The sequence below is a fragment of the Drosophila tropicalis genome, unplaced genomic scaffold (genome assembly GCF_018151085.1).
Source record: "Drosophila tropicalis isolate 14030-0801.00 unplaced genomic scaffold, ASM1815108v1 contig_593, whole genome shotgun sequence".
NCBI lineage: Eukaryota > Metazoa > Arthropoda > Insecta > Diptera > Drosophilidae > Drosophila > Drosophila tropicalis.
This window is the reverse complement of record NW_027173070.1, coordinates 8494462-8514426: the sequence shown is the minus strand read 5'-3', so window position 1 is coordinate 8514426 and position 19965 is coordinate 8494462. Positions and strand designations below refer to the sequence as shown.

The window sequence follows — 19965 nt, the reverse complement described above, 5'->3', positions numbered from 1 at the left end:
TTTATATGTGTGTGGGTGTGTTTGTCTCTCTGTGTGTGTGTCAATGGTTGTGCGTTTTTTTAGCATCAGCCCCGCAGTTGGATCGAGACAAATTTTCAGAAACGTGAATGCATCAAGTTTATACCATGCCCAAAGGACGATACAAAGTAAGTAGAAAAATTTAAATTGATTTTTAACCAAATTCAAAAAATACAAAAAAATAACAAAACCAAAATGTGTAACAAGTGCAAGAGCATCATGGACCACACAAATGCCTTGAGCAAACCCTTAAATTCAAAACTTGGTTAGGGAAATCCAAACCGAAACCCAAGAACAAGCAGACATGGACTTGGAGTCAGGAGTCAGGTTGACCCAGTTTTATTTTTTTTTTTTTTCGTATTTTTTTTTTTTTTTGTTATTTTGTGGATGGCCCAGTTTTCTGGCTGGTTTTGGAGTGCCTGCGCCGTGTTGGCTTGTTTGTGTATTTAGTTTCAGTTTTGGGCTTTAGCATTTATTGTTTATTATTATGACAGGCAGCACCCGCAGGCATATACCCCCTCACACTTCACTTTCAACACTCCTCGGCTCTGCTATTTTTGTTGCCTTCTTGAGACAGTTGCCGCTGTCGTCGCAATTGAGATAAATGCGTTATAAACTTTGTTGCTTCAGCTTCAGTTATTCGGGTGAAAGTTTTATGATGGGGTTTATGACTCGCTGACTTTACATGACTGGCTAGCAAGTAAACTAGCTAGAATGGATGGTGAGATGGATAGAGGGTTAAATGCTCTGATGGATAAATAGATAGATGGATGGATGGATGGATGCCGGCATTATCAGTTAGATACAATATTTGCTTAGTTTTATATTTCAAACTTACACTTTTTAACTTGTATAAAATATGCACAATATCAAAAGACATGAAATATTGTTATACAAAGTTGGCCAGTCCCTCTCCCAGTTAGTTAGTAAGATAGTCCTGTTGTTTTTATTTTGCTTGCTTTGTGGCATGTGGTGACACAACACGTGTTGCTCCAATGTATATAGATTAATTTTATTTTTATTTCAACTGATTTATTCATTAGGCAATGAATGTAAGGCCTGTTTTGGCCCGGTGGGCTGCATCAGTGGCGCTCGAGGCTTGTGCTGCTTCCGAATGCGGTGATGCTGATGAATGTGATGTGTATTAGATGACTGTAATTGAAATTTATTATTTAGCACAGCAGCCACATAGCTTTTTGACAGAGACAACCACCGACAACACTGACACCGCCGACAAGGCCGCAGACGAAAGAACAAACAGACAGTCAGTTGTTGCCATTGTTGTTACTGTCATATTTTTTGGTGGGTGAGTTTGATGTAGATTCACAAGTACACTTGAGAAAAAAATGTTAACCAGTAAGAGTTTAAAATCAAAATTCTCATAAAAATTGTAAATGTTTCCTATAGAATGGATTGTTAACAATTTTACTTTGATTTGTCGCTAAAAGGTTTAGTTAAAGAATGTTTAGAAAATTGCCATAGGCATAAAGGTCCTTTCCCAACTTGATTGAAGTTTGTTTGTTCAGAAGAGTTTTCTACCGAATTGTCAAGACTTTTATTTGCTAAGTATTAAGTTTCTGCCATTCTTAAGACCAAACCATTACCATCTTAATCATTTATGGGGTTACTGAACCTTTTTCAAACATTTTCCCATTTGGGTTTGCATTTACCAAGTGCCTCAACTAATTGAGAATTACAGTTTATAATAAATTTGTTATTTTCATTGCCTACCTTTGGGCTCTTGAGCACAACTTTTACTGTATTTTATTAAATTAAATTCTATTATGTTTATTAATATTTATTTAAGGTAAATTTTAGTGGACAAAAAATATCCTCTTGCATTTTTGACTTTTGAACTAAGTACAAAATTTTGTTGCCATTTTGCAAGTAGATTTAATTAAAAAGTTTTAGCCTTTGTAGGATATAAATTTCATTCTGTGGACAGATTTTTTATTTTTATTTTTTTGGCAAAGTGTAGCTATTTGGGAACAGAGAATTCAGAAAACAACAAGGAGAACATATTCCCACCATGGAGAGTGGAGAGTGCGCGCATGCATAAATAAAGCTTTATATTACACATGGGTATAACAAAATGATGGTCTAACTGAATGGCCTGGCCATGTATTTGAGTGAATGTGTGTGTGTGTGTGTGTGTGTGTAGTGGATGGTTTGTTTGAATGGTACATGAATGAAAAAACGCAAAAAAAATGTATATAGAGGGAAATATCATTTACACAAATGAATTGTGACAATAAATCAAGACAAAAACGAAGCCATCAATTTGTCAACAATTTGCCAAATAATTTGTCTAATGCTGTCTCATTCTAACATGTGTTTATTCATGTAAAACCTACATATTTTATTTTAATCACCTTTGAACACAGATGCTGCTGTGGACAGGCTCAGATCACACATCAGACCATTGCTGGCATCGAGAGTGGGTCACCTGGTGATCTTTGGTTGCCCACCAAGCACACTCGTCCCCAGCCCACTGATGCCTATGGCACTATTGAATTTCAAGGTGGAGCACATCCCACAAAGGCTCAGGTAAGAGATGGATATCCCCTTTTTTTAAATCAGCTTTATCTCCATTTCTCAATTGGCTTTTATCTCTTCTTTTATTCAATGTGTCTGCGTGTGTGTGTGAGTGTAGTATGTGCGTTTGTCGTTCGATACGCGTCCTGAGTTGCTGGTGCAGCTATTCACCAAGGAATGGAATCTGGAATTGCCAAAACTTTTGATCACCGTGCAGGGTGGCAAGGCCAACTTTGATTTGCAGGCCAAGTTGAAAAAGGTAAACGCAAAAAAAGGAAGAGAAAGCCAAAAAAAAAAAAAAAAAAAGAAATATAAACAAGCAAGGACACTTTGACCTTCTCTCCCTAACCATTGAATGTCGTATTTCACACGCTAATTGAATGACTTTTTTTTTTTTTTTTTTTTTTTTGTGCAATCATTTCTCTTGAATTTTCTCGTTGTTGCTGTTGTAGGAGATACGCAAAGGTTTACTAAAGGCCGCCAAGACCACAGGAGCCTGGATATTCACCGGTGGCACCAATACGGGTAAGTCGGATGAGATTTAATTTAAGTTTTATGAGAGACACACACCACTAGCAATTTTATTTTTATGCCTGGCGATTACAGCCAAAGTTAAATAAGAAGCAAAGGCAAACGAAGAGACGAAGAGAAGAAGGCAGAAAAGAAAAAGAAAAAAACAACACACAGAAAAAGGAAACTTAAACTAAGACCAGGACAAAGTAAAAGAAGATGATGGGAAAAAGAGTGCTGGGTGAATGAGGTTGCAAAAGGAGCCACGGCAAATTGTAATGGAGCAGCAGGGCAGGCAGCAGTCAGAGGGGGGAGGGACGAAAATGGCAAAGCCAAGCGGCTGGGCGACCCCAGTTTCAAAATTAAATAAATAAAATCCCAAGCGGAAATCACACAGCCAGTGATTGTGCACACTTCAGGCCCAAACATATTGCGTAGAGGAGTCTACCCAGTAGCCCTAATAGGGTATATTGGGGTATACATATTATAGTGAGATATACAACAAGTGAGAGAGCTTTATTTATAAGCTAGTCAAGTCATTGAAGTGAGATTCAATCTAGCTCAAGTAAACAATAGTTTTCTATAGTAATTGTGTACTTGCTAGTGCTTTGAGGGAAATCAATACATTTAGTTTAGCATAGCTTTATTTCTGTTTTCTTTTTGTATCGTTTCATCAATAAAAGTCACTAAAAAATAATATACGGTATGAATAAAATAATGTTCATACCTGTTCCATTTTTCTAAGCCAAACAAATTTGGTTTAAGTAAATGTTATTAACTTTTCCGTTAACTCTATTCTATAACATGAAATTTACTTTTAATCTTAGATAACATTAATTTAATATTACTAAACCTAGAATTAGAATTCTTAATACAATTGATTGAGATAACAATGCCGAATGTTGATTTAAGTAAACGCTGGACTTCTGGATGACGTTTTTATTATCTTGAGACTTTTGTTGTGCTTATCAAGAAACTCTTTGTCTATCTCAAATGGGATTAAAAGTGCTTAGAAGTTATTCAGACGTAAATACAATCTATCTTTGTTTCCTCTGACTCATAGAAAGTTAAGTTTTCAACGACCATAAAGCAAAGTTACCCACAGTTACTCTACATTTTTCGCCATCTCCAAGAATATTCTGTAACATTTTACTGCTTTCAATTGTTGTTCGTCTAGCTGTTATTAAATTTTAGACACGCCTCCCCAAACTACAATACATTTATATATGTATATATCTTTAGATGTAGATATATAAGATATATGTATATCTATCCCAATGAAGGTAGCCAAATACAAAAAGAACAAAAGTTGTTTACTTTGACTCTACATTAACCTTGTCATTGTTGTTCTCATTGTTGTCATTCCTTTTTTCTTCTTTCGTTCTTTCTGTTCTTTGTATTTTTTAGGCGTCACGAAACAAGTGGGAGATGCTCTCCTATTGGAGGGTCAACAACGCACTGGACGTGTGGTCAGCATCGGCATTGCCCCCTGGGGCATTGTTGAGCGCAATCATGAGCTGTTGGGCCACAATCGTGAAGTGCCCTGTCACAGTATTAGTTCACCAAGGTGAGTAACAACATTGTTTCGTGTGTGCATACTTAATGCACTTGCCATACAGTCATAGTTATGCTCATTAACTATTAACAATCAGCTGCTATTGTTGTTATATATTCCCCTGGCAATTATTGTCTAAACAAAACTTTTGTTTTAATATTGATCGATCGAGTTACTTGCTTGTTCTTTCCCACCCTCAGATCCAAATTGGCTGTGCTGAACAATCGTCATGCGTATTTCCTCTTGGTGGACAATGGCACACAGGCCAAATATGGTGCCGAATTGATATTGAGAAGAAAGCTGGAGAAATTTATATCAAACTTAAAGCTGCATCCATGTAAGTAATAACAGTTTATAAATATTAAGTATACGTATGAAACGACTGCATTGCGCTAAAAAGTAGGCTATAGAAAATTGTCTTAGGCATCGTGGGGCCCTGTGTGATATTTCATCTTGTTTATTTTGTAAACATTCTGTAGTACCTCAAAGTACCTTAGACGCTTGGGTTGTGTCTGATGCTATTTAAAATATAAAAATTCGATCAATGAAGGACCCAAAAACTTATTCTTAAATGGATAATTTGCTTATAAATTTGGTATTTTTATATTTTAGTTAATATAACAAGTTAAACAAAGACCTGCAGCTGAAGCAAGAAGCAAAAACCACAACTGTTGCTGCATTTAATGCAACAGAAACCGCATTTAATTGTACACATTCAGTTACAAAAACATTTTTAATTTGTGTTTTAAAAACTTTTTCATTTCAAAATTGTATTTATTAAGTGCTCAAGTCTCCCATAGTGTGGTAGTTAGCAGCAGGACAAAAACTGTTGGAAAAGTCATTTAGTTAAAGCACCTGTTGACGATTATGATGATGATGATTATGACTACCGATTGTAGGCACCATGTACAGTTGGTTTTGGGGTGAAACTTGTTGAGCCACTCTTGGCTGTGGCCTTTGCATGTTTCATTTATAATTGACAGTTGACGATAAATATATAAGTATATATATACATATTTATATATCTATAAATATTTTGCAGTTACACATTCCAGTACGCCAGTTGTCTGTCTGGTCATTGAAGGCGGTACAAACACAATACGTGCGGTGCTTGAATACGTGACAGATTCGCCCCCAGTTCCTGTTGTTGTATGCGATGGTTCTGGGCGGGCTGCCGATCTCCTGGCCTTTGTACACAAGTGAGTTTTTCAAGAAAAATGTTTAGCTTTAAGTTGGAAATATTTGCCTAGGTAACAAGAGGAAGCATCCCTCATTTAGTTGTATGGGTGTGTGTGTGTGTGTGTGTGTTATCAAAAGCAATTTAATGAGTAACCGCAAGTTGTGTAAATTTAATTAAGAACATGTTGGCATGCTGAATGCCAGGGCCAAAAGGAGCAGCAATAAAAGCAAGTCCTTGTCTATATATTTAATTTTCAGGCAGACAGACTGCTGTTACTTACTGCTGCTTCTTCTGTTTTGCTGGCTTCATTACTAAAAGTACGCAACATTTAGCAAATTATTTAAATTCACCTCCCCATAAAAAGGAAAAGGGAAACAACCTTTTGGTTGTGTCCCTTCTGTCCTTATATGTGTGTGTGTGTATCTAATTTGATTGGTTTTATTTACTCTTTAGATATGCCTCAGATGGTGAGGAGCAACCGGTTTTGGAATCTATGCGAGATTATTTAATTGGCACCATACAAAAAACCTTTGAAGTTGGTCTTGATCAGGCTGAGAAACTATATCAGGAGCTGCTGCAATGTACACGTAACAAGAATCTGGTGAGCTTATTGCACCTGAAATAAAAAACGCCTTTTGTCGCTTTAGTTGCTTTTTCGCTTAGCTCATTGAAATTGCAAATCTGCTGGCATTTCGTTTCACTGAACAACTTATTCCAACCATAGAAAGGGAGAGATAGAGAGCTGACTCAGCAGTATAACTTGGCATTAGATATGCACAAGTACAAGTAGTTATCCTTGCTGAAATTATTAATGAGCACAACATAAAGTTTGCAACATCAAGCAATTAAAAAGACATAACTCTTAGCAATGCCTTACCCTGAGACTCTGAAGGGGAAACGACATGCCCCGATAGAAACGTTTTGGGGCCAAGTTTTCAATCACTTAAGTGTCGTGCGAAATATTTTGAATTTTTAATTAATACCAACCAACGAGGAAAAGAAGAAAAAAACTGAAGGCAACCAAGAGCAACAAGAGGAAAAATTAGCCTAAGAAAATTCAATTGAACGTGTAATGAATTTGAAATCACCTGTCGTCTCTCTGGGGAGTTCAAGTTGTCTATTTCTAGACCATGTTTACCACCAACAACATCATCATTATCATCATCATCATCATTCACATCATCTACATCGTCCGCATGGAGATGAGGAATTTCAACTTTTCCGCAGCTGTTATTAAGATTTTAATTGGTTTTTGAATAAGCAGCGTATCTAGCTACATTAAGAGATACTTAAGGCTTTTCCCTATTATTATATATTTTCCCTTACTTCCTCTCACCCTCTTACCATTTCTCTCTCTTTTTCCCCCATCTCGTGCCGTCGCCACAAATAGATTACCGTCTTTCGCATACAGGAAAAGCCAGAGGGTGAGGCCCAGGAATTGGATCAGACAATTTTAACGGCCCTGTTTAAGTCACAGCATTTAAGTCCACCGGAACAACTGAGTTTGGCATTGACTTGGAATCGTGTGGATATAGCAAGAAGCGAGATATTTGTCTATGGGCAGGAATGGCCAAATGGTGAGTTCCATTCCCCATTCACCAAGCCACTGTGTCTCTTTACCTATTTTCTTGTAATATTTTCTTTTCTTCTTATTATTCTAATTTGCGTTTTTTTTTGTCCCTTTAGGCGCCTTGGATGAGGCCATGATGCAGGCTCTAGAGCACGATAGAATCGATTTTGTTAAATTACTCTTAGAAAATGGCGTTTCAATGAAGAAATTTTTAACAATACCCCGCCTCGAGGAACTCTATAATACAAAACATGGTCCGGCAAATACATTGGGGTAAGTTAAAAAGATGACACCGCCCCGCCCCCATTTATATCCTCAACCACTGCCGCAGGAATCTTTCTGCCTATGTAAATGTCATCATCATTTTCATCAGCTTCTCTCCTTTCTTTTCGTTTTTTTATTTTTTGGGTCTCATTTCTTTTCAATTACAGTTACATACTGCGCGATGTGCGCCCGCATATACCCAAAGGCTATATTTATACACTCCACGACATTGGCCTGGTGATCAATAAACTAATGGGCGGGGCCTATCGGTAAGTGAGCCAACATAGTACAGTCAGCGAAAAAAACAACCAGCATGTTTTAACGTTTATTAAAAAAAGGAAATCAAAGCAGAGCAGCAACTGGTAGATAAAATTTTAAGTACCGCCGAATTGAACTTTCTATACCCTTTGCAATTTTTAGAGAGATAACCTGAATTAGTTTCAGCACTGTACAAGATTCTCAAGTTCTTCAAGTTACTCAAGTTGTTAAGTTTTAATTTTTAAATATAAAACATTTGAAGTAGACCACACATATCCCTTCATATGCAGGGTATGTAAAACAATAAGTAGGAAAAAAATTCATTTAAAAATCAGGAGCAAATGGCAACTCTTCCTTTTAGTTTTAACACTGACTTTCCCCTTTGTGTCCCCCATCATTGTAGGTTAACCTGTTGCAAGGGATTAAAAATTTGATGAGTAAAAATTTGTTTATGAAAATTTTCTTGCTCAAAGTTTTGTTGCTGCTCAAGACACTTGGAGAGAAAAAATTGAAAAAAACCGAGAAGGCTTTAATTATGCCGCGCATTAACATTTTAGCCACCAAGGCGAAAAAATTGTTGATGCTTTTATTGCTGTTGTTGTTGCTGTTGCCGCTTGTGGTTTTTGGTTAAAATTTAGTTAGCGCTCAACTCTTGTGGTAAAGTAATTTTGTTTAATATCTTTTATATTCGTTGCGGTTTCATTCGGCAATGGCGAACGTTGGAAAAAAAGGGGCATAGCGACCCTTAACCAACAGAATTATTTGAGGTTTCAATAAAAACCCTCGTTGGCGTTGGCCTTCTCGTTGGCAATGTCGATAGCCAGTTGGTCTTTGTGGTCAAGGCGACCGCTCCGGAAGTTTCAATCACTCAATGTAATTAAAAGCGCAAAAAAAGTTCGGCCTGAAAGTGAACTGAACTGTACGCACAGGGATGAAAAATTAATAATAAACCTCAATTTCGATACGCCGAAGTTTTTCTACCCTTGCCACTTGATAAAGTGTGACACGGTCATCCGAATGCAGTGAACCGTAACGAAATTGTATTCAAACGATTAAATTGCTTTGACTTTCACTGCCCAATCAATCTTTTGTTGTAAATAATATAAAAGGAAAGTCACTGGTCAGTGTAAAAGTCATTAGATAAACCCTTTTCAAGAACTTTTTAAGCAGTAAGAAACTTCATAAAATGATTTTTTGACTTGGCAATCAACTTGAATTAAGTGTATGTTAATATAATCTGATAAATCAAGTCTACAAAATCTTTAAAAGTTATCTAAAACCTAGAACTTCAGAAATGCTGACTCGGAGATCTAGATTTATCATATATTTCATAACATAAATTTAAAATTAAGATTGTGATAATTTTGGCCTAAAGCCTGATAAAGTTCAAGTAAATTTGGTTTCAAAGACTCATCAAAAAGTCTCCAGAAAGTCAGTCAAGTCTTTATAGGTTACACAATTCTAAAAGTTCCATAATAATTGTGAAAGTTGATTTAATGTATAATTACAAAGTCTCCAAAAAGTAAATTAGGTCATTAAAAGTTTCTTAGCTCCAAGAGTAGCACAATTGAATCTTTAAAAATATCTTAAAAGTCTTCAAAAAGTACAAAAGGTTTTCAACTAATTTGGAATTATAAAACAGTGCTAAATTTTAAAGTGTACTACAGATAGAGCTGATGAAAACACAAACTGAAAAATAATTAATGAAGTCTCAAAAATTTCAATATCTTTTTGTTTAAAAGAAGCTTTAATTTAATAGTTTTCTGATAACTTTGACCACAAAAAGCAGCTTCCAAAGAACTTAAAAATGAAGTGCAAACTTCATGAAACTTTTCTAAAACTATAAATACATTAAGAGTTATGTTTACTTTTTACTAATTCCACAAAAGTCTTTGAGGACCTCTGCTCAAAATAATGCTAATTAATGTTGCTGTAAATCTGTTAACTAAATAAGAAAATCATGAATAATATTAAGCCAACAAAAAATCGTATCCAAACTTGAAACAAGCAAATATAAGTATGTATACTTTTAAGTTTTATGCTTCAAGTGAACATAAAAGTAAGTCCTGGACTAATTCAACCAAAGTCGTCAACCTTATATAAATTTCCAGGGCAACGCTCAGCCAATGTCTACATAAGATTGAAAATTTGCATAATTTTACTTTCTTTTCCAAATTATTTGATGACAAAATTATTATATCCAGTGGCAAGGGTATAAAAATAAATATTCATTTGGCTGACTTTGGCACTCAAACCGAAAGTTCTTTGCTTCGATTTCCATCAACTTTTCTTTTATACTTTTTTGTTTGTTGTTTTTTCTCTTTTCGCACAAAAAAAAAAAAAAAAACTCATTGCCGTCTGCTGTTGCTGCTTTTGGCAGTTTAATCTTAAACTTTTCGTGCTTTATTTTATTCTTGAATAAACATTTGCTGGGCTTAAATAGTTTTGTGTTTGCATATATAGACTAAGAAACCAAAAAAAAACAAAAAAAAGTGGTAGAAAAGGGAAAACTTAAATTGACACTATACTTAACCCTTTTTGTTAGGATGCTCTCTTTCTGTGTCTGTGTGTGTGTGTGTGTGTGTGTGTGTGAGCCTGTGTTGCTTGGCCAAATCAAAGGTCCTGATTCTGGGCCAAGTTATCTGACAAATGGCCATCTAAATGGTAAATGTTGAAGCTAAAAAGCTTTCTCCAAAACCGGCGACGTCTAAACTGATGTTTATATTAAATTACGGTTTTCGGCATTTTGGCCTTTTCTTGGTCGACTGGCCTTAACTCACCTTTAGGCCAGTTGGTTTGTTTGTTTGTTAACTGGTTGCCGCTTCCATTGTCTAGACTCTCGAGTCTCCTCTCCACCCGGTTTGTTTTGTGTTGTAACGACTCCCAAAGTGTGTGCCAATTTGTGCGTAATTAAAAGCGTTAAAGTTTTTGTGATTTGCTTAACATAAAATTTGCATTGCAATTGATTTGCCCTTTTTATATTCATCATAAATTATTTATGGGCCTCATTTAATTGCGCGCTCGTAAAGTACACAAAAGACGGTAGATGGTAGTTAGGCGGGGATGTAGGTAGGTAGGCAGGCAGGCAGGCAGGCAACAGGCAGTCTCTCTCATTGAATTGAATTGCCGGAAAATAAATGCAATTACTTTTGAATTTCTACTCTAGATAGAAGAAATCACTTAAGCTGCGAACAAAACAAACAAAGGGATAAAGTTTAAGCAAAAAAAAAAAAAAAAAAAAAATACTCCAAAGATACGCTTAGAAGAAACCAAAAATGACAAATCTCATGGCAAGAGAAGGGACAGAAGAGATTGGAGTTCAGAAAACGTTCAAAACGAAATACGAAAAATAAGTAAAGCAAATTAAAACGCGTTTCTCTTATTATGCCAATTTTTTTCCTTTTTTTTTCTGGCTCCTTCCTGTGTCCCGAGGAGGCATTTAAAGCAAGACACATATTAGGACGTTTGTATGCCCTCTTTTATTGTCCTTAAAGACTTTATAAGTCGCTAGTAAAAAGTTTAAAGAAATTTATTCTTAATTAATAAGACAAAAGTATAATTAAAGCATTAAATGGAAAGTTAATCGACATTTGAGTACATCATTTCTTTTCTCTAATGTGTATTATTTTATACCCTTTCTTCTTCACTTCAAAGGACTAAAGTCAGTAGACTAAATTGGTTAACTTTAGAATTGAAATCAAATGTCCTATCTAATGTTTTCCATCTGCTACTTCAATTGATGCTGTTTTTATGGTATTTTTCTAAAGTTTTCTAATGGTCAAAAGAATTTTCTAAATGTCAACTGTGCAAACGCAAATAGGATTTAATATATGTAGATTTTAAAGTTTCCAATAATTGCCAGGGCATATCTATAACTTTCTTTCATGTAAAATTCACAATGTTATAAAATTTCTTATAATTCGGAATCCTTACTTCTTATTCCTTATAACAATGAAGAGCCTAGCTAGGGATATGAACTAAATGTGTAGATCCTATGCTCTACAACTATGCGTTTAAGTTTGAAATCTTCTGGTTCAAGTTATGAAGAGTTTTGTCAATAATTGCGTAATTATATCTACCTCGAAAAGCTCCCTGTCTGATTTCCACATTTAATCCTGAATGAGTTTTTGAAAAATCGTTAAATTGTATTTTCAAAAGGACATTCATATAACCCTCTCCCATACAAGGGTATATTAAAATGCAAATACAGTTCCCAAGCATTACTTACTGATATACCTATATACATATAAAGATATGTATGTTTGTATGCTTATGCATAAAAATCTCGTCAACTTGAGAGATTTTCGTTTTTCGTTCTGCTTTCTACTTCTTTTTTTCTCATTTTTTGCATTTGTTTTTCTTTATCTGTACTTCGCAGATCTTATTATACGCGACGAAAATTTCGTCCCATTTATGCGAAGGTGATGAACAGCTATGCAAATGCTTGCCGCAAGTCCTCGACCTATCAATATCAACGATATGCGGGTGCCAACTCACTGAGTTTGGTGACAGGACTCTTGCCCTTCACCTCGGAGATGGCGCTTTTCGAGTTTCCCTTCAATGAGCTGCTGGTAAGTAAACGAAGAAACCAACAAACGAATGAATGAATGAATAAAAGAATATGTCGGGCCTACCAACTGACTGTCTGTCTGTCTACCTACCATCATGCCATTTCTTTTCGATTTCAATTCTTGTTATCTCTCTCTTTCTTTCTTCCTTGTGATTATGCAGATTTGGGCGGTGCTCACGAAGCGGCAACAGATGGCATTGCTGATGTGGACGCATGGTGAGGAAGCATTAGCCAAATCCTTGGTGTCCTGCAAGCTATACAAGGCCATGGCCCATGAGGCAGCCGAGGACGATTTGGATACCGAAATCTATGAGGAATTGCGCTCCTATGCCAAAGAGTTTGAGAGTAAAGGTAAGTGCTTTCTTTGGCGATATGTCTAATTGTGCCACTTGTGGCTAATCGATTTTCTATGTCTCATTTGATAGGCAATAAATTGCTGGACTTTAGCTATCGCCAAGATGCAGAGAAGGCCCAACGTCTGCTAACCTGTGAGCTGCACTCGTGGTCGAATCAGAGTTGCCTCTCCTTGGCGGTGGCGGCCAATCATCGTGCTCTGCTGGCCCATCCATGCAGTCAAGTGATTTTAGCTGACTTGTGGATGGGTGGTCTCAGGACCCGCAAGAATACCAACTTTAAGGTACATTAATTTTGCATTTCAAAATAAAATATCTTTACTAAAATTAACCTTTTCTTGATCCACAGGTCATCTTGGGCCTAATCATGCCATTTTATATAAGGCAATTGGACTTTAAATCAAAAGAAGAGCTACAACAAATGCCACAAACCGAAGAAGAGCACTTGGAGAATCAAAATTTGGATAATGATGATTCGGATAGATCCCAGCCAGATGCTGAGGTAAGTTCAGAAATTTCATCAACACATAAATTCTCTTTTCCACTATCTGTCTCTCTCTCAATCTATCTTAATCATCTTGGTTTGGTATCTATCCTAAGAATAAAAGAAACCAGTTTTTTGTTTATTTGTTTTGTGTTACTATTGTTACTAAACTACTATAATCTACTTACTATTACTACTACTTACTATATACTACCTACCATAATTACTTTTGTAAAATCCCCAACCATGAAGAACAAAACAGAATACCAACAAAAAAAAACCATTACTCTATCTTGCTTATAGAATGCCCTATTAAAATCCAAAAGATCCATTTCCTTGAGATATAGGATGGGCGCGGGCAATCATAATCGCGAAAAGGTAGTAAATTTCAAACAAAAAATCAAATTCAAAAACCAAAACCAAAAAAAGTTTCAATTTAATTTCTGTTACCTGTTTACCTGTTACTGTAACTCTGTACTCTATCCTATTTATTTTCCTTTTTGTGTTGTTTTTGTTTTTTGGTTTGGCTCTCTGTCTCTGTGTGTGTGTGAAGGAGTGATTTCTACTTTGCTGTACTTTTTTGAATTCTCTCTTTCCTCTCTCTCTCTATCTGTTTGCTGTCGAACTATATCTAACTATAACTATACTTGTCAGTTTTTTTTTGTCAACTTTAAACACACATACATGCATACTTACATATATAAATATACATATATAGAGTTTAGTTCAATTTATATTGATTTTGTTTGTGATATTTTTAGTCAAAAGCCTTTGACACGGCCACGTGCGACTACGGCAGCAGCAGCAACAGCCGTAACTCCAGCACGTGCTGAGAGTTTTGTGTCCATTTTGTGTGTGTGTGTGTGTGTGCGTGTGTGTGTGGGTGTGTTGTAGTTTTAATTTGTTACTCGGGGCAACCTTTAGGAACACATGCAGACTCTCATGTTCACCTGTCGTACAAACAAATATATTTTTAATCAAAACTTTAACTACTTAATAAACATTTTCATACCCTTCATTTCCTTCATAACTTTCTCCTTTCTCTCTCTCTCTCTCTCTTTCTCTCTCTGTCTTCTTAAGTGCAAACTAATTCAAATAGAAAATAGCTCGCCATCATATAAAAGTCTTGCCAATTCAACAGATGTAAGTTACGTTATTGGCCTTTCCCTTTTCTCTGTCTTTGATGGCTAAGAAAATTGAGTGCCAAATGCCATTAGGAGAAATCCTTTTTGTGGTGGACATGTGGCCATCATTGTGTATGGCTTAAAGCTATATTTAAACTTCAATTAAGTAATAAACGTGCACACAGCCATTCACTTAGTTAGTTACTCTTACATTTCTCTCTGTGTGTGTGTGTATAGTATTCTACGTATGTCAAGCTGTTTACACTCACAGAACGTAAAAGGGGGAGAAGAACGATGGGCAAAGCTCTGCACTTAAGCAAATATTGTTTTTTACTCACACACAAACCCACAAAGTCTCTCGCTTTCTCTTTCTCCCTCTCTCTCACTCACTCACTCCCTCTCTCTATCGTCTAATATGTTCATATCCTTTCATTTAGGGAAAATCTTTTAATCAGGAAATCAAATTAAATTTCTCTAACCAATGTGGTAGGTGGGTGGGTAGGGTAGTATCTCTTTAAAGCAGCTTCTATTGTTTAGATCTAAATAGGCTAATTCATAATTCAAATCAAGACGGATCCATATTGCAGTAACGAGAGCTGCCTAATAGATAACTAACCAAAATGTTGACTGAGGGCTAATACCTTAAACTATATGGTAATGTGTGCTAGAATAAGATTATGTAATTGGTTAAGAAAACACTCATCAATAGGCCATAGGCCACAACCTAGACGATCGCATAATTTGTATTGGTCTGCTCAATTTTAGATCGCACAAAATGGTTTTAAGCCAAAAATTAGTCAGATATGAAGACATTAGTGACTTGCGACAAGTTGTAAGAGATTCATTTTGAAGATTTCATCCAAGTACCAATTCATGTTTATGGCGAATGATTTTGATCAGATCCGATACATCAATTGTTAGCATCAAAGATCATTAGGATATTCTCAAAATAATCTTCTTTCCTCAAAAATCATGTTATTCGACTGCCTTTAGTATACTCTAAGGGGCAAATTGGTCCTTTAACCTTCTCAATTTCCGGACTAAAAAGTTGTATAATTATCATTAAGAAGTTCCAGTTAAATAAAGTTCTAGTTAATTTGAAGGCAAATTTATTAATTCCTTACCAACACATTGCTTACTTTACTATGCCCCGACTTATTTATATTTTGCAGTAAGGTATTAAAATATCTACTTACTAATTACTAAAATTGAAATGATGAAGATTTTGCATAAGATTGATTAAAGAATAAGCCAGGAACTATGTAGATGACGGAGTATTTTGAACAACATAATGTTAGAAACTTTTCACAGTCTTTGTTATAAAAGCAGCTACATTTCGGAAATAATTTGCTTAAGTTGAATTTTTTTAATTTGTATACAATTTTTAATTTGATTGTAACTAAACTATTTCTTTCTTTCAATGGTGTAGTTAGAGAAAGTATCATTTGTGCATCCTTGTGGAATGCATCTGTACTATAAACATATCTGTACACACACATATACATGCATATATCTAAACAGTATTGGTATATTGATTCATTTATGGTAACACTCATATATGTACACATATCTACATACATACAAAGAAATCAAACAATTTCCATCACAATTTTCATTCCTCAAGTCATTTGATTTGTTTGAATTTCATCTAGAAACAATTTATAGTACATATATCGAATATAAAATGAAATTTATTTCGCTTTAATTTATCTATTTGTATTTTACTTTTTTTTTTTTTTTGTATCATTGATTTGATAAATGCAAAACCATTCGAAAAAATATTGAAAAAAAAAAACAAATACAAAAACAAAAACAAAACCAAAACTGTTGCAGGCTCTATTGGCGGATACATATTCAGTGCGCGATACAAAAGTTCATGAAAATGGCAAAGTGAGTAAAATCTTCAACATTCCACACAACCAAAACTACCTAGAGAAAAACAAAAACACACACACACATACAAAGAACAACAAGTATAAACTATTACAACAACAACAGCAACATCAATTACACTTGCAATTAGATAATAACACTTACTACTAAAACGATAAACACTTAAACAGACTAATCATTTTAGTTAAATAAACTTAGTTTTTATTCAAAAAACATTGTATGACATGCGTTAACGCATATGTCCTCCCTTTTCCCTGTAGTAAACATATGTATGTTAAAACATATGTTAAACACCAAAAGAGCTTACTCTATATACATATATACATATATATGTATATACATATATATACAGAATGCCACGAATTGTAAGGCAACAAGAACAAGGATGTGATTGAAATGAGCAGCTTGTTTAGTATCCTCCTTTCAGTGAGAATAGTTCTTAAAAATAGTTCTAACAAAACAATTGTCAATCGGATTGTGGAAATCGTTTAAGTAAAATTAAAGACTGTTTTGGATTTCATCTAAATCCAAACCTACATAAAATGTTTTCAAAAGCAATCAATATATGTAGGTACTTATATAGGTACACATGGATATGTGTATAAATGTCGTCAATATTGATCAAAAAGGTCATAATTATTCTTGCATCGAATACGAAAGTTCTTTTTACAGTAAATATTATAATTCTTATAACTCTTTCCGTATTTAAATGATAATTTTTTTGGTAATGAATCCAAGAAACTGGCTTCCAACAAGAAATATTCCCTTTGAAGATTGTTTTGTATTATTTGATTATACAAATTTAAAGTCAGTATTCATCAATTATGCCGGTCAAAGTTCGTCGTATCACCTTGGATTTGGATTGCATTTTAAAGAGTTTAGAGCAAATTATAAGAGAGATTTCCTACAGTGAAGATAGGTATTATAAAAGTGCTAATTGTGTTCAAAGAGTTCGGATCTACCGAAAATATCCTACAGACGTAAGCTAAGCCAATCCAACTAGATATATTTTGCAGATTAGAAATGCTAGGAAATGTCTGGACATTGATCATATTTCTTCAATCAATGTTCACTTGGGCAAATTGTTGTAGTTGTGCAGGAATATAAAGGGACAGCAGATTAATATTAAATGTTTCCTTATTCATTTTGGATAAAGAAAAAGAACACTTTCCCATGTCTTTTTATCAAAACTGTTAAAAACTTTGTGGCTCTGAGATAATCTTTTCCCCTGTCTCTCCACGCCCTCCTCGTGCGTCTAGTGTTAGTTTTTACTATCTGACTATCAAAATAAAAAGATTTTTTGATTTCAATACTCGAATGCTATTAAGGTTCAATAATTGTGACGAATTGCCATTCAATGTCAGAGTTCACCAAGCCGATTACGGCTTTCAATTGTTTTTTGAGTACTTTTCGATTGCAATTCAATTCAGTGGATGGCATTCTGCATATATATATATATGTATGTATAAATGGTGTCTGTACTTGTACTTTGATTTATATCCCTCCCCGTCACTTGCCATTTTGAAAAGAGTTTGTCTTTTTTAGTACCCATGTGTTTGTATCCAATTTTACAGGTTAATCTCACTGCTGGAGCGGAAGAGCCACCCTCCAAAGTTAGTTAATGTCCAACAAATTTTGTTTTCTCTCGCTCACTCTCACTCTCTCTCTCTCTCTCTCTGTCACTGTGATTATCTAATTAATAGATTTATTTATACATTTTGCTTATTCTTTTCACATAAAACCCCTTAAAACACGTTTAGAAATCTTAAAGTAGTAGCTGAAAATGTTTTTGCATTAGCTTTTCGTTTAGTTTTTCTTTTCGCTTTCGTTTTACATTGCTTTCTTGCATGTTATGTACAGATAAATACAGATAATTTTATATATATATATATACATATCAATGGCCAGCTTATATACTTGCTTAGAGTTATCAAATTCAGCTCCTTTAAAGGAATCACAAATCAAACTCATTTTAATTAGCCGCCTAGCTATTAACTTTCCCCTTTTTATAAACCACACTGGCTCTTGCTCGGTTTTTTGTACTCTCTCTCTCTCTCTCTCTCTCTCAATTGAATGTGTTTTGTTTCAATTGCACATTTAGATACAGATTATGTATTGTAGATATATAGAGAAATGAATAAATAATAGATAAATTAAATGCTAGTAAACAATAAGATATATTTAATATTTGATTTTGCTTAAATCAGGTATCATTAACCGACTCGGATCCGTCGCAGTTTCGTGATATTTTTCACATGGCTGAATATAGTGAAATAAAACAACATCAACCGTTGCGTTTAAAGAAAAAGTTTCATGAATTTTATACGGCACCCATAACAAAATTCTGGGCCGATTCGGTAAGTAGGAAAATACATGAAAAAAACATACACACAAAATCTATCAATAAACTTTTTAATTGTATGTTTATTGGTGTTTTTTTATGTTCTCCCTTCTAGATTGCGTACATGTTCTTTTTGATAATGTTTTCATTCACCGTGCTGGTTAAAATGGGACCAGCGCCACGTTGGCAGGAATGGTATTCGATAGCGTATATAACAACATTGGGCTTCGAGAAGGTTCGCGAAATAATATCCTCTGAGCCAGTGGCCATTACGTGAGTAATGCTAAATATGCAACGCCCCAAACACACAGTTCACTTAACTTAATGATTACAAATGAACCTTTTGGCCTCCTTCTTCATCATCATTTTTGGTAGTCATAAATTCTCTGTTTGGGCCTGGAACATGTGGAATCCCTGCGATGGGGCAGCCATTATACTCTTTCTCATTGGCCTGGCGTTTCGTTTTCGTCCCAGTACCATGGATATTGGTCGTGTCATTTACTGTGTGGATAGCATCTATTGGTATTTACGTATACTTAATATTTTGGGTGTCAATAAATATTTGGGTAAGTATTAGTAACTAACTAACTAACTAACCGAGAAAGGGGAGGGCATTGATTGATTGATTGATTGATGGTTTTTGTGTTCGATGTTGTTGTTGTTATTTTCAGGTCCTTTGGTCACCATGATGGGTAAAATGGTTAAGAATATGATTTACTTTGTCGTCCTGCTGGCCGTTGTCTTGATGAGTTTTGGCGTCAGTCGTCAAGCCATTCTGTATCCAAATAATGAGCCAACTTGGCGGCTAATTAGAGAGGTAAGCAAATATTGGCCAACAAAAAAAAAAAAAAAAAAACCAATTTAAATATATAGCGAAACAATAAGAAAACTCAGTCCGCCTGGGTTGGGTGGGGGGTGCTAAGGAAAATCGACTTCTGATTGTGTATATAATAATCTCTCAATTTATTGTATGGATCTATGTTTGAATGTCTCAATATGTGAATGTCAGTCTGTGTGTGCGTGTGTGTGTGTGCTACACTGAAAATAAAAATAAAATTTTTAAATAAATTTGCAGCAATTTGAAGCAGAGTACATGCATTTACTTTACTTAAGAAAAAGCATCAATTCTCTCAGTAGAAGCTGCTCAGAGACAGCTGGAACGTTTTCCCAATTTTTTTACACTCTCTCTCTCTCTCTATCTCGCTCGCTCGCTCTCTTAATTTTACTTAAGTAGATATTGGTCAAAAAGAAAATCCAAAAAATAAAAATTCAAGAAAATTTCATTTACTAACTGCAAATTTTTTTCCCAT

General features: G+C 35.0%; 1 protein-coding gene across 13 annotated transcripts in view; it reads left to right on the top strand.

Annotated features, from left to right (window-relative positions):
• Trpm (transient receptor potential cation channel, subfamily M) overlaps nucleotides 1-19965 on the top strand; it is a 60903-nt gene that overhangs the window by 32328 nt on the left and 8610 nt on the right. For 11 of the 13 annotated variants that reach the window (XM_068288375.1, XM_068288387.1, XM_068288381.1 and 8 more), the window contains 20 exons: nucleotides 64-146; nucleotides 2403-2565; nucleotides 2672-2812; nucleotides 3006-3078; nucleotides 4471-4630; nucleotides 4819-4955; nucleotides 5661-5817; nucleotides 6252-6399; nucleotides 7189-7375; nucleotides 7485-7641; nucleotides 7800-7901; nucleotides 12269-12461; nucleotides 12622-12811; nucleotides 12886-13097; nucleotides 13163-13315; nucleotides 16255-16311; nucleotides 18522-18671; nucleotides 18771-18928; nucleotides 19031-19221; nucleotides 19327-19472. In XM_068288375.1, coding sequence (XP_068144476.1) covers nucleotides 64-146; nucleotides 2403-2565; nucleotides 2672-2812; nucleotides 3006-3078; nucleotides 4471-4630; nucleotides 4819-4955; nucleotides 5661-5817; nucleotides 6252-6399; nucleotides 7189-7375; nucleotides 7485-7641; nucleotides 7800-7901; nucleotides 12269-12461; nucleotides 12622-12811; nucleotides 12886-13097; nucleotides 13163-13315; nucleotides 16255-16311; nucleotides 18522-18671; nucleotides 18771-18928; nucleotides 19031-19221; nucleotides 19327-19472 — 2958 coding nt within the window. The remainder of the gene's footprint in view (nucleotides 1-63; nucleotides 147-2402; nucleotides 2566-2671; nucleotides 2813-3005; nucleotides 3079-4470; nucleotides 4631-4818; nucleotides 4956-5660; nucleotides 5818-6251; nucleotides 6400-7188; nucleotides 7376-7484; nucleotides 7642-7799; nucleotides 7902-12268; nucleotides 12462-12621; nucleotides 12812-12885; nucleotides 13098-13162; nucleotides 13316-16254; nucleotides 16312-18521; nucleotides 18672-18770; nucleotides 18929-19030; nucleotides 19222-19326; nucleotides 19473-19965) is intronic. The other 2 variants (XM_068288388.1, XM_068288384.1) reach the window with 1 other exon arrangement.